The sequence below is a fragment of the Falco naumanni genome, chromosome Z (genome assembly GCF_017639655.2).
Source record: "Falco naumanni isolate bFalNau1 chromosome Z, bFalNau1.pat, whole genome shotgun sequence".
Taxonomy (NCBI): Eukaryota; Metazoa; Chordata; class Aves; order Falconiformes; family Falconidae; genus Falco; species Falco naumanni.
In genome coordinates this window covers 61026342-61039913 of record NC_054080.1, presented here as the reverse complement: position 1 = coordinate 61039913, position 13572 = coordinate 61026342, and the positions used below count along the sequence as shown (strand labels likewise).

The following is a 13572-nucleotide window of genomic DNA, read 5'->3' as shown; positions in this document are numbered from 1 at the left end:
CAAATTGTTTATGTGACTTTGTTTACAAAGGCGTTACCTAAATATAATTATTTCCTGCTGCAACATAGTGAGGCACACTCATCTGCCATTAAGCAATGACAGGCAGCTTAAGGAGTTAAAGAGTAACAGCGGAAAACTGAGCTAGGTATGATTTTTTGAGGGGCAGGGCAGGGGGTGGGACATGGACATGACTAAACTCTACTAAAAATGTTTGGGTTTTTTTAATATTGGTACATATTCAAAGTTAAAACCAGACAGTAGTCAAATAAATATCCTTTAATAAAGAAAAAAAAAAGGAATCATTGTAAAGCACCAAAACTGTGAGTATGACGTTACATTGCATGTACAAGAAGGTGAGTGCAGTACTTTGTGTACAGGTTTAAATTTCTGAGTTATGATAATAAAAACCCATGAAATACACAGCAATAAACTTGCATTTCAAAAGAGCTGTACTAAAGAAAAAAGACCAAAAAGCAGACAGTTAAAACTTTCTTTAGTTTTCAGGTATTGCTAGAAATGTTTAATTTTTGATATTTTTTTTTTTTTTTAAACATACTTGTTGCTTAATACTTTATAACATTGAGCATTTTTAGGCATAGTAGATTTGCAGTCATTTACAATAAAATATGCATTTAATGTGTCCTTTTGAATATGATGGATTTAAAAAACTTTCTTAAAGCCAAGCACAATGTGCTAGTAGTGTTTGAGTCTACCAATAATATTGCACAAAGCTAGTGAATGGCAAATTCGTTTTCTTTTGATTATTTTGTATTTATTCTCCAGGCTTTAACAAAGAAGTTAGTTTAGTGAAACTTCACTGACTTATTCATGCAGGACAACTCATATTTCTTAATATAAGCCATTTGTATTTCTTAAGTTTTCATCTTATGATGATGTATTTGTATATATTTAAGATGGAATTAAAAACATAGAACAACAATAACAACACACTGGGAGATGCTAAGTAAATATCCCCAATCTCCAACATCTATTTCCTAAAAATAAAAAAAGTTTCTAAATCTGAAAATCTAGGCAGCCTATGGCAAACTAATTATCAAATAGGTGACATCTCTGCAGAGTCTGAACGACACTCAGCAACACAGGCATCATCCTTTTCACTTGTTCCAAACGGATACAATACTGGCTAAGAGATACCAGCTTTAAATAAATCTCTACATTAATATTAGAAACTCAGCAGAGTAAAATTCATTGCTTGGTCATGTTCCATATTAGAGGTACATCAGAACATTCACATCTGAGAATGGAAAGACAACCTCTTCTGTCAAAATCTGAAGCTGTGGGCTACAGAATACAGACAACCTGAATCACAAAAATTCATAAGTGTCAGGTTGGAGATTCACCACAGTCAGAGCTGGGAGTTTTGGATCAATATTCAAACTGAATGGGAAGTGCAAAGAACTGTATATACAACAGCCCCTCCCAAAAATATACTGGCATGCCCACTCACCCTTGACACTCCTAAAAATTCCAAGTATTTATGTATTAGGCAGCAATTAAATATAAATTCATTTTATAGGAAAAATTTAAGTTACAGTATATTTCTAGGTTAAAAATAGCCATTTCTACACTTCTTACAGCATTGGTAGCAGTATGTCAATGTGCTTATTACACCAAAGAGTAATTTGCGGTCAAGTTTAGAATGACCTGCTGTGTGCCAGCTCCAGCAGCACTGATATTATGCAGCGCACTCTCTCAGTAAGGTGCTTCTGTTAACTCCTTCTCTTTGCAAGAAGCTTTGCTCATTCTTAACATTAATTCTGTAGTGCTAAACATAACATATTGTCCGTGCTTATGGAATCATTACCAGAAATATATCCAGGTAATTTAATTACATAAGCATTACAATGAAAATAAAGTCTTGTTACACAAGTGAGCAAACCTGATTTACAAATTACACTCTTGAAATTCAGTGCAACGAATGGAATAAGGGTAATTTTGACCAACAGAAGTTTCTGCCTCCTCTTCTCGATAAGCTGCATCTTAACAATGCACCTGTCATTACTTTAATATTAAACATTACAGAATACATAGTGCTTATACTCAAAATGATTCTTTACAAATAATGTAGTGAAGTTATGTTGAATTCTATCCCTGAAGCAGCCACAAAAGAACATAATACATAATCATCCTAATTTATTTTACAGGTGTCTGGTGTAAGATGCAGACTGTCAGATTTTTTTTTTTAAACCTTAGAAATAATGTTTAAGAAAAACAAAAAAGCCTTCATTTATCCTAGACAGGTAACAACTAACACTATAAAACCACAGTAAAGTGAATAAAATAAAACTACTGGTAATTTTAAAAGAATCTGGAACCTCTGTGAATGATAGCATGAGATGCATGGTGATGCAAATTCCATTTCTGAGCAAAAGACTATTGCTGTTTACTTCACATTTTGGTTATTTTAGTAGAAGTAGGTGTTTCTTGTCCCCACTCACAGAAGATTTTTTTCAGTCCTCACATAAGCACTTGTACAGTAAAGATTATGCATTCCAACTCTTCACCTCACTGGATCAGTTACACTATACTAAAACAGTTTTAATTTGAACAAATAAAGAAGTTTCTAAAACTGGAAAAAGCCTGAAATCTGACAAACTGCCTAAGATAAATGACTAGCAACAGAATAATGCAGCCACAACAAATGAAGTCTAGCCTTAAATGAAAAATACCCAATAATGGGTAGAAACGTTTTTTATGGAGGCTCCCTTTCTTTGCATGTGTATGTGTTTTTTCTATAGTTATGCTTACTAAGATTTCTCAAGGACCAACACAATTAATACAGCTTTTCTCAGCTGTGGAGGAACCGATCTCAGCAGGACTGTCAATAGTTTTTTTAAGTTTCTTGTGAATATACTTGAAACTTCGTCCATTTGCTGCTGCATCCATCCCACTGCAAAGTTGCACAGTACAGAGGATGGGAAGTTTTATCCGTGAGCCTGTACACTACATACGCATAATATATCAAAGTGGAGATTTATGTGAAATTGTGACATCTAGTGACTCATGGAGGATTAAAATCCAGGATTTTTTTTTTTTTTTTTTTAGCATTATGTGGAAAAAACTGTTTACTTTCCACAATGAAGATGGCAGTTTTGAACTGCTATGCTCAGCACAACTGCCTTCTGTGTGCGCATAAAATACGAACTGCATTTCTATAAGCTAAGCTACTACAGGAATCTAACACTTCAGCTAAACATAAAAGATGAAGGACAGTATTTTTTCTCACTCATGCACGTATTTTAAAAGGCAAAGGTAACAGATCACATGGCAAACAAAAATTGTAGTACAGTACAGCATGGAGCTATTTAGAGAAATCACAACACAGTAGTAAACTGGTAGACACAAATGTTGTGCAAGGGAACCACTGCACCTACACTTCAAAATTACACTATTTTTCCGCAGCTTGGAATTTTGCTAGTGTCCCACATGCACACTCTTTGGCTGCAGGCTCGAAAACAGGAAAAAATGGACGCAGAAGTTGCTCAGTTACCACTGTTAGTTTAGCCCTAAGTTTCAGATGAACTGTATAATCTGAATCACCATTCTGCATCATAGTTCTGATTTGTGCTACAGCCAAAAAAATTTATTTAATTACCTCAGCTTTTAATGTGTGGTGTGACTGGAAGTACAGACAAACAGAGAAAAAAATACACCAGAGCTTACGGTATAGGCAACGTCAAATAAACTTTGAAATTGCTGTTATAACACAGTATTAAGACAGCCTGCAACCACACCATGTAACTCAGGGTTCAGAGAACCAGTTTAAGAAAAAAACATTGTATGGTTTTAGGTCCTTGGAAAGCCAGTATCAAGCGTTTCACAGAGCTGATCTCAGGACAGAAAAATACAGACCTGACAACTAATGCAGCAAAATCAATACAACTCTACAGTAATGCTGCTCACAGGTGCTTTGAAAATGAACGTTCACTAACTTCATAAGGCAACAAGGTTAAGAAAATGCCTGTTGATATCAAGGGTAGAATGACATCCTTTCAAGATGTTTGACAGAGCTTTAAATTCAAGACAGCCACAGCAAAACAACAGAAGGGTCCAAGAGCTGAGGTTCCTTTAGGTTACATAGCCTACTGCTAAGGTAAGATCTCCTGTTGCTCACTATATAGGTAAATGGCAAGATGTTAATTTTTCTCTGAAATCTCCTGTTAGAAACGTTAATGCAGTACATGTTTCATGAAATGACAGCAGCAATGCATAACTCCACTTAAAAGTTATCTGCATAGTAGTTTGTCTGTCACGCGACTAACAGTGAATGGACCACACTGCACAAGGGACAGGGACTACATTTCTGAAACGCAGTGTAAGCCATGACAGTAAAAATAAAATGCTAGTGACAATTCTATTTTCTTTAAATTGTAATGGCTGACTTTAATATCTCATGGAGTTTCTAGACGGTACAAAGCTACTTGTATCTCTGTACTGACAGACCTCTTAGGACTGTGGTATCATAAGAGTAGCTGCCTGCAGCCATTAGTCATGAAATTTAGGATTACTTCTAAGTATTCACTGCAGAGGAGGTTGTAACATTCCCTAAACAAAAAACCAAACCAAAAAAGAATCAAAAGGGAACTCTTTTTTCAGCCAATAAGGTTCTGGGTATGAAATACAAACATTTTTGCAGCCATTAAAGGGAATAAAGAAAACCAGCAAGAGAAGCATGATTTTCACAACTGAATTATCAGTATAAGTGCTTTGATCTTTTTTAAAGAAGGCTGCTTAGACTAATCAAAAGTAACTTTAAACCAAAAGACAAAAATAATTTTAAGTATGAAATTACAAAATATTGCTTCTTATAACAAATGATAAAAGTATAACTAACTTGGTTCAGCATAGCTAAATATTATTTTAAAAAAGCATGAAAATGTCTACTTCAAAAAGGTGTCAGACTATAAATGACCTTCTAAAAAGGTGCTGGACTATGTCTTGCTAAATGTACCATTTTGGAAACACACACATTCTTTAATATGTACTGAATTCAACTCTTATTTCTCATTGTGCTGTGTGGTCACTTGTTACTTTTCATACTGACATACATTTCTTCAAACTAAGAAGAAAAAGTCTTAGTTGCATGTTACTGAATTTCAGCTACTGTAGTGCAACTAGGAATTCTGCTCTTTCTAGTATCACACTACTAACACAGCAAGCTTCTCTGCAAGGAGCTGTTTAGTTGGATTTTTAAGCAGATCGTATATTCAGTGCAGTGAAGGGGACATTTCACAGCTGGTTTGATGTCTTGGCCAAATTCCAAAGACACTTTAACAGCAAGTATTCTCCTAATTCAAAATGCCCCCCTCACTTAACTGGCCACACATTACTAATGCAAATAGAAAAAGTGCTTAAGAATCAGGCATTCTTGATTATATAAAATGCACATCTAAACAACTTAGCTTAGTGTCCAAACAAGAATTTTTTTGAACAAATTAAAGATAAAAATGACCCAAAAATTAACATTTCGGGCCATTTTTTTCCATATATACTGAATCATTTGCCAAAGAAAGACTATTCTTTGCCAAAGAAAGCCTCCTGTGGAATTGATGGTCATAACTGCTGGCTCTGAATTTTCAGAAATGAAGAGGAAAAGCAATCTTCAGCTGGGGTTTCTTTTCTCACATCAGTGGCTGTAAATCACCTGTTTGGGAAGAAAGAAAAAGGAACATCTGAAAAGCTAAACAGCTGTACAAATACACTCTGTTCAACACACTAGACAATTCCAACATGCAATACTAAGCGGTGTCTTCAAAAGCCTTAATTTAATTCTCTTTGCACAGAATATGACCAGGTCTTTTTTTGCCTTCTGGTATTATTGGCAGTGAACACAGATTAGACTTCGAAGTGGCCCAAAATACTGGATTAGAAGAATATGGAGAGGAAAAACTTGCTGCTTCTCTGTTACTTTGCCCGTCTTTCCCAAGAATCTAGGTTTTGCATTACTTATAGTACTCTTAATGTACTATAGTGATTTATGTGTACCATTATGTACACACAGACAGGCTTGGGATACTTTTGATAACCAGTAACATTCCAATTTTTAATACAGAAACTACTGCATCTTTATACTGCTTGTTCAGCTGTACTTCCAATACACAGAATGGCTCAACATTTTTGTATGTGGTTTAGTTCCCATAAGGAAGGAACTGCTTTTAAAAAAAGTTAGTGATAACTTTATGTATAAGTTAACTTATTAAAGCAGTTAATACAAGGGATGACCAGATCTCCTGTGTGAGTTAGTTACTACTGGTTTGGCTTTAAACTTCAATAACAAATGGAATAAATTCAGTGGACACTGTTAATACTCCTTTCACATACATTAAGACACTTTTTGGCACCTGATAAACCAAACATCATTATATCTTATTTAGCCTTCATTCCTAAGGCAAAAAAATGCATTACATTTTGCTTATAAGGATGTACACATATTAAGCATAGTTTGTAATGTGTGCCAATACACGTCTGTATAACTGTTTTCAATCTAAAATCCCTATGCAACCAATGCTCATATGTGCAGAACTTACAGTTAAAAATCAGCAGGTCAGTCTTAAAGCATGTTATTATACAGATGATCTTATAGTAAAAAAATACTATTCTGCAATTTCTACAACAGACTTTCATGAGATTTTACTCTTGTGTAATAAATTCTGGGTAACCAGTCTATATGTTAAAGCAAATGCACTCATATATGTGTAAAGTATTTATTCAGCTGAATTTCATGAGCACTTCTGTCTCAATATATGTTCTCCCAGATTATTTCACACACTTCCATAGCAGAAGCCCATTTTTGCTTTGAGCTGCTAGCTATTTTGTACAACCATTTTTCAATCAAACCTGTACTATCTGTTAAATAGTCTCATCTCATGAAAACAGGATTGTTTTCATAATAGGACATTGGTAAGAAAAAGCAGGTCCCAGATGTGTGAAGAACTCCAAGGAGCATGCGCTCAGAACTGATACAGCATCCTGCAAGTGATGTCATGGGACATCAGCATTTGAAAGGAGTACGTCCTTAAAATGGGAAGATGCCGTAACTATAGGCTGGTAAAAAGGAGACAACCACCAGTGCACTACAGGTACTGCATGGCAGTGATTTTTGACCTGCTCTCTGAACTGCCTCTACGGGGCTGCAAAGGATAGCAGAGGAAAACGTGTATTTATATTGCATGGCAACATACATATAAGACTTCTAACAGGATGCACTTCCAATGGAAAATATTTAGGAGGTTCACCAACCAGATTAAAAAAAAAATATTCAAAGTCACTCTTGGAAAATGCCTTTTATATATATATATATGTGATCCACAGTATTGAAAGAGTATTCTTGCTAAAAATGCAAACAAAATCCCAAAGAATAAGTTAAATTTATGAAAATCATAAAGTCAAATAGAGTTTCAATTTGTTCAGTAATCTAGGAAATTCAAAGAGAATAATTGCACTGAGAAAGCCAAGTCAGTTGCAAGGCACATCTTTTCTTACAGCTGTCATTTCATTTCTGAAGGGCTGTGGTAGTGGGAATTTTCAGTATGCAAGAAAAAGTTACATCCAAGCAAAATTATTTTCAGTTTGAGTTTCAGCAAGAGTTAAGTACACCTCCACTGCTGGAATTCCAGCTCCAAAACTAGCAGTTCTTTTGGTATGGAAGAGAACGAGCATGCCATAATTAAACAGCATTAAATCATTAGTCCTGCCAATGGCTAGTTCACGAGTAAATAAAAGCAACATCTATTTTCCTTTTCAAAAATTTTAAGTACTATTATTTGAAAATAGCATACCAATGAAACGGTTTGGGACACAGTATTTCATAATCACAACAACATTCAGCAGATGACGTGCTAAGTCACCATAATTTTTTAAACCGCTGTAACACTTATCAATAGTCACCCTCCATCTATAACAACTAACTGGGGTAGAAATGCCTGACTGTAAATATCCAAAAAGGTTATCTTTTTGCTACTGCTAGTTGTGTTGCAAGGATTATAAATATTGATCTTCCATAGTCTTGAAATAGCCTTTGATTTCCAAACAGATTTTTAAATTCTTTTCAGATTGTCACACCTACCTCTCTTTTTCTCCAAATTTTAAGTTTAGTGGAAGCTTTCATTGAGGCTTAAGTTCACTCACATGCCAGTAGCAGAAAAGAACAACACAAAACTAATGCTGTATGCTTCTGTTGTTATCAAGAATCTCTTTGTGCTACTGATGCAGCCATAATTTTGAAAACTAATCTCTTGCCAATTTCCAGTTTGTTCTGAAATCATTAACTTCATCTGCTGAAGTCTCGTACCTGTACTTTCAGGCACTGTAGCTTAGTATAATGCAAGCTAATGAGATTTCTATGAGTAGCAGAAGTGTAAGTTACATTTGTATATTTACTGTTTATAGTCTGGAAATTTAATTAAGTCATGAAAGTTTACAGATTGAAACCAAGCTCTCTGAGTCAGTCATACAGGGTAACCAATGACATTTCAATGTGTTCAGCAGTCAAACCTAACCATCCTTCACTTGGACCTATTCAGTCTGAAGTGATAAACATGCTAAATTTTTACAAGGCCAGAAGTAATTAGAAAATAAGTACAAGGCATGTCCAAGAGTAATAGTGCTGCTTTGTTACTTAAAAGCTTTTTAAAGCTTTTTGGTAAGCTGCAAACAGTCCCTTCAAATTTACTAAATGAAATACAGCTTTTTCTAGGAGCAGTCCTGTCAATTCAGCAGAAGTATTCAAACAATAAAAGGTTAATATGTCGCCTAGAAAATTTTTCCCTTACTATAAACCTTACATTCTTTGGAAAGTCACTGATACTAAATTCATATGTGCATGTTTTACCACGCTGGATGCCAGAGAGTTTGGTCACATTCATACTAAATCTCCTAGAATGCACAACCTGAGGCTTAGCAGATATTGTTACACAAAAAGCACTGAATTTTTTTTTTTAAAAAAGATGTAGGTTAATTACAGCTTAATTTTCCCAGTCTGTGCAAGGCAAACTCTCCTCTTCATCCTCTGACTCAGGTGATGCTTCCTTAATCCGTCGCAATGCTTCATGGATGCTCCTTGTCAGAGGGTCAGTATCAGGCAGAATTGTAAAGGATTCTCTCAGAACATCTTTCTGCACTTTCTTCAGCTTCACCCCTTTCCGAATCTGTGCCAAGATGTTATTGCTATCATCTTCATCAGGAAAAGGAGGGAGACTTCTCTGCTCAACTTTTCTTAAGTGAAAGCTGCCACGTTTCAAGGAAGCCAGCACTTCATCCATCGGGGAACTCACTGTAGTAAATCAGAAGACCTTCAGTATTATTTTTACCAAATTTTTTTAGTCTTAATTTATATTTCCTACAGACCAAAAAGTAGCTCCATACTATTAAAGTGATAGTCCCATAGCACTGAGTATAATGGTAGCTCCAACATTGTTTTAGCCCCCAAATTTCTCTTCCCTATTACCAGGTCAAAACTGGTTTATACAAACAACTCAAATTTCTGAAACAACTTCACCTCCTATCAGACAGGTAGTAAAATTTTTTGAACAAGACTGCTTTCCTGATTGCAGTCAGGAAAAATCAAACTAGCTGCCATGAATCCAACACCATTAAAGTGTTTATTATATTATCTTTCTTGACTTTGAAACTCAGGTAGTGAGACATATCTGAAGTACTGGACTGTGCAATCCATCCTCAGCACTTGAATTTTGTGGCCGATTTTACCTACTGCATGACTGCATGTCAGTGAGGGAAGCAGCAGTATAGTCAACTGCAACAGCATGCATTTTCCTGCTCCTCTGGACTCATGTAAGTATTGGCACCTAGTCACAGCATGCCTACATAAATTCCCTTCCTTTATCATTAATGAAAAGAAAGAAGTAAGAGTTAACACTTTACCAGCAATCCAGCCTTTATCAACAATTTCTGACTAGTTCTCTGCAAAAATACAGATTGGCCTTTGGCTTTTTAAAGAGCTACAATTAGGTAAGAACTCTATCCCAAAGAATGCATCATAATAAAGTACAACAGTTCAAAATAGCTCGCATACACTAGCACATACAATGTAGAGCACATATCAATCAACAGATGAGTATCCATCTCCAGTTCTTTTTTGTACATTGTAGAATACATCTTTAAAACCTGTTTTGCATTTATGAGTGAGCTTTGTCCATCAGACTAATGGCCCAGACACAATAGACACAAGGAAAAAAGAAGAGTACAGGAATGCACATTTGAAAGTGGAAGGAAGGATCGTAAAATACAGAGACAGATTTGTGAAACCACTTAAGAGACCGAGAACATCTTGGGGAAACCAGAGCAGCAGGTAAAGTGCAGCTACAGACATTAACAATACTCTTAAGAGGGAGAATATAATTTGATTTTGTATTTGTCATTTTAATCTGTATTGAATTGTACACATGTGCTTTATATAAAATTGCAAGATAAAATTAGTATCAGAAAAATAAACAATAGACTATAGAGAAAGAAAAAGGGAGCATAGCAGCATCAAAATTGATAATGAACTTAAAGGCATTGTACCTGCAACCTGCAGGATTTGTAAGAGCTTAAGAATTCTGTAACTATACAGTTTCTTCAAGGTTTTTCAGTCATTTAAGGACAATTTCTAGAGGAAACATTCTTGTTTGTCCGATTGATGAAGACAGTTCTAATTTTGCTTTGATCTGTATGAGGGGAAAATGTCAATGGAGTCATGTTTTCTGCAGCTGTAACTGACAGAGCCAGATAGAATTTTAAATAAAATATTATTACAGCCATATTACAGCATTGTGAATCAAGGTACTCTTTCTCAGTGACTTACAGTAAAACAGTGCAGCTGAATACTTTTGAAAATCCCATGTCTGATTTTCAAATAAAAATTTTGCTCCAATATAGCATGTTTCACCAAAACACCAGCATTACTTTATTCAAACATGGCTGCCATTCTCCCCATTTTATATATGAGATAAACAGTTAAAAGACAAGTAGCACAGAACTGACAAGTCGTATCAGATCTCCCAGCTCAGCCCTGTGCTCTATTCATTCTCTTCAGTTTCCAAAGAAATTTTCGATCTTTTAGCTAATCATTAACATGCTTTGCTGAACGATTGCAGGTTTAATTTCTAACTGTAGTTCACACATATATTTACTCAGCTCTCAAGGGTACTTGAGCGTTTGTGGACTTCTACATGAAAATTTTAAGAAACCTTGAAGAAAGCATTCTCAATGTTTTCTCTGTCCCTTGACAAGTATTCATTTTACTTTGATGTAGATTATGTAAAATTAACTTTTATGTATGTTATTAATGTATAAATTATATACTATAATTGAACATATGTTATTTAAAAATCACTGCACCCTCAAGAGAAGCATGTCATATTTGCAGTGCTGGCTCTCAACTAGACAGGAAAAGATTCTTTCAGACAACAATTAGCTCTGTTTTCTAGCTACTCTAATGTGGTATATCACACAGTCAGTTTCACAAGTGTTTAGGTCCTAACATTTGAGTTGCCAGTATCTGTCAACTGAACAAGATTTAATGACTCTCCCATTAATGAAAGAATCAAAGCATACACTTTTCTATAGAGCAATTCAAAAGAGGAACTGATGTGCATTACAATTAAATACACTGAAGTGAAAATATTACCTCTTTTCCTCTGCAAACCCTCTAGATCACCCGTCTTCTTAAGCTTCTTCTTGGCACTGACTAACTGACTGCTGTCAAACAGATGTGCTGGTGGGACACCGAAAGAGTGCTGGACTCCCTTCTCCTCACTCTGACGTTTCACAAAGCTGTCACTTTTCTCTAAGGATTTGGTGGCATCTTCCTTGGAGGGCAGGGGTGGAGGTGGAGGTGGTGGAGGCAAAGGGGGTGGCAGCGGTACTACAGTAACAGTCTCTGGTTGAAGCTTATTACCAGTGAGGGCAGAAACACTAACAGGCAGTTCAGAGGTAACACCATTTGGAGGTAATGAGATATCTTGGAGTTGTTCTAAGCTTGTAGATTCCTGCACTTGTAAAGGCTGGACTGCATTTTCCAATTCCACCTCTTCACTCTTCTCTTGGATTTGTATGGTTGCTGGCAAAGACTGAGGCTGATCAACGCAGGGTGCTGAGCTGGTTGCACATTTTCTTCTTGCATGAGCCAAACGTAGTCTGGTTGATTTAAGTATTACTTGCCCAGGGTACCGCTAAAATAAGTAAGTTTTTGACAATTGGGTAAGTACATGCAACACACTATTCTAGATTCTAAGTACCTGTCATTAGGGTTTGTCTCTCTGACAAGTAGGATTCATCTGCTATTTTCATTCATTTTGCTCTGGATGTAAAAGCAAAGCAAATGTATCCTCACCTTTATGCAAAAATGATCTGTTTTCTTAATTTTTATTCTTGGTTAAGCCACAATTTACATGTCATTTGTCTAGTCAGGGATATACATGGGGTTAGAATTAGGATTTCACTAGGAGCCAGACTGTACATTCAAAACTTTTTTCTGGAAACTAAAATCCAAAATTCCCTCTTGCTTGCCTTTTCTAAAACTGGTTCTAAAACTCCTTCTGCAACAAAGTCCCCTCTGACCTAGTACACTGGCCTCAGATGTGAATCATACTGCTTAAAAAGGTCTCTCATGAAAACACCAATCATTCTGAGACATTCCAAAGTATTTTTAATTTAGTTCTTAAACTTGCTGACTCAGTAACTGTCTTTTCATATTAGTTTCATCCGTAGCCATTTTAACACAAAAATGTAAACACTTGTGAAAGACATATCTAATACATTTTACACAATTGTGGTAGGTCTAAAGCAATAGGGATCATAACAATATAACCATGCTTACACACAAAGTCAGTTCATTAATAGTTGCTGGTTAAAATAAGTTTGCTTTAATTTACAGAAGCTATGCAATTCAAAAGCCTTGAAAACAATAAGGATACAAAAAGTGTACTGCTGAGCAAGACAGCTTTCCAGCAGAGAAACTTCTTGTACCTGTACTTTTATATGTATTCAGCAAAACAAAACAAAAAAGTCTTTGCCAATTAATACAGTCTCTGTTCTCTTATACTTTCACCCCTTTCCTTACCCTCCTCCCTTCATTCCATCTTCTATTCATTTTCTGATACTTCCATGGTAATAGGAAGGAGCAGGTATTGGCAGGTGTTCTAGCAATCAGTGGGACATACCACTCAGATTGTAATTCCTTTGGGAACTTGCTAAGTGTCTTGTCACAAGTTGTAGATGTAAGAGTGAACAGAAGCTTACTACAGCACTGGGAATGTAACGGCCAGAGGAATTCATTACTACCAATGACATATTTTGCTGCAAGATTTCCAAAGAACAGTTAACTGCACAATGAAAGAGTACAGCTAATAGCACAGTATAGTCCTAGAATGAGTAAAAATTTGTTTTGCAAAATAAACTGGCAGAAAAGAACAACTCTTCTGTTACCTGTTTAAATGTGCGAAGTCTGTCCAGTGTTTTCTGTCGCTCCTGACTAACCCAGGAGCTCTTTCTTTCCTCTTCATCTTGTATTTGATCTCGCTTCTGAGAAAACACATAGAAAAACATGTGAAT

General features: G+C 35.7%; 1 protein-coding gene across 1 annotated transcript in view; it reads right to left on the bottom strand.

The window, feature by feature from the left end:
• Positions 1 to 261: 261 nt before the first annotated feature.
• The window catches only part of JMY (junction mediating and regulatory protein, p53 cofactor), a 73604-nt gene continuing 60293 nt past the window's right edge, over positions 262 to 13572 (bottom strand). Inside the window, exons 8-11 of the mRNA XM_040579738.1 lie at positions 13447 to 13542; positions 11648 to 12191; positions 8982 to 9292; positions 262 to 5665 (exon numbers count right to left, since the gene is read on the bottom strand). Of these exons, the coding sequence (XP_040435672.1) occupies positions 8985 to 9292; positions 11648 to 12191; positions 13447 to 13542 (948 nt within the window). The 3' untranslated portion in view covers positions 262 to 5665; positions 8982 to 8984. The remainder of the gene's footprint in view (positions 5666 to 8981; positions 9293 to 11647; positions 12192 to 13446; positions 13543 to 13572) is intronic.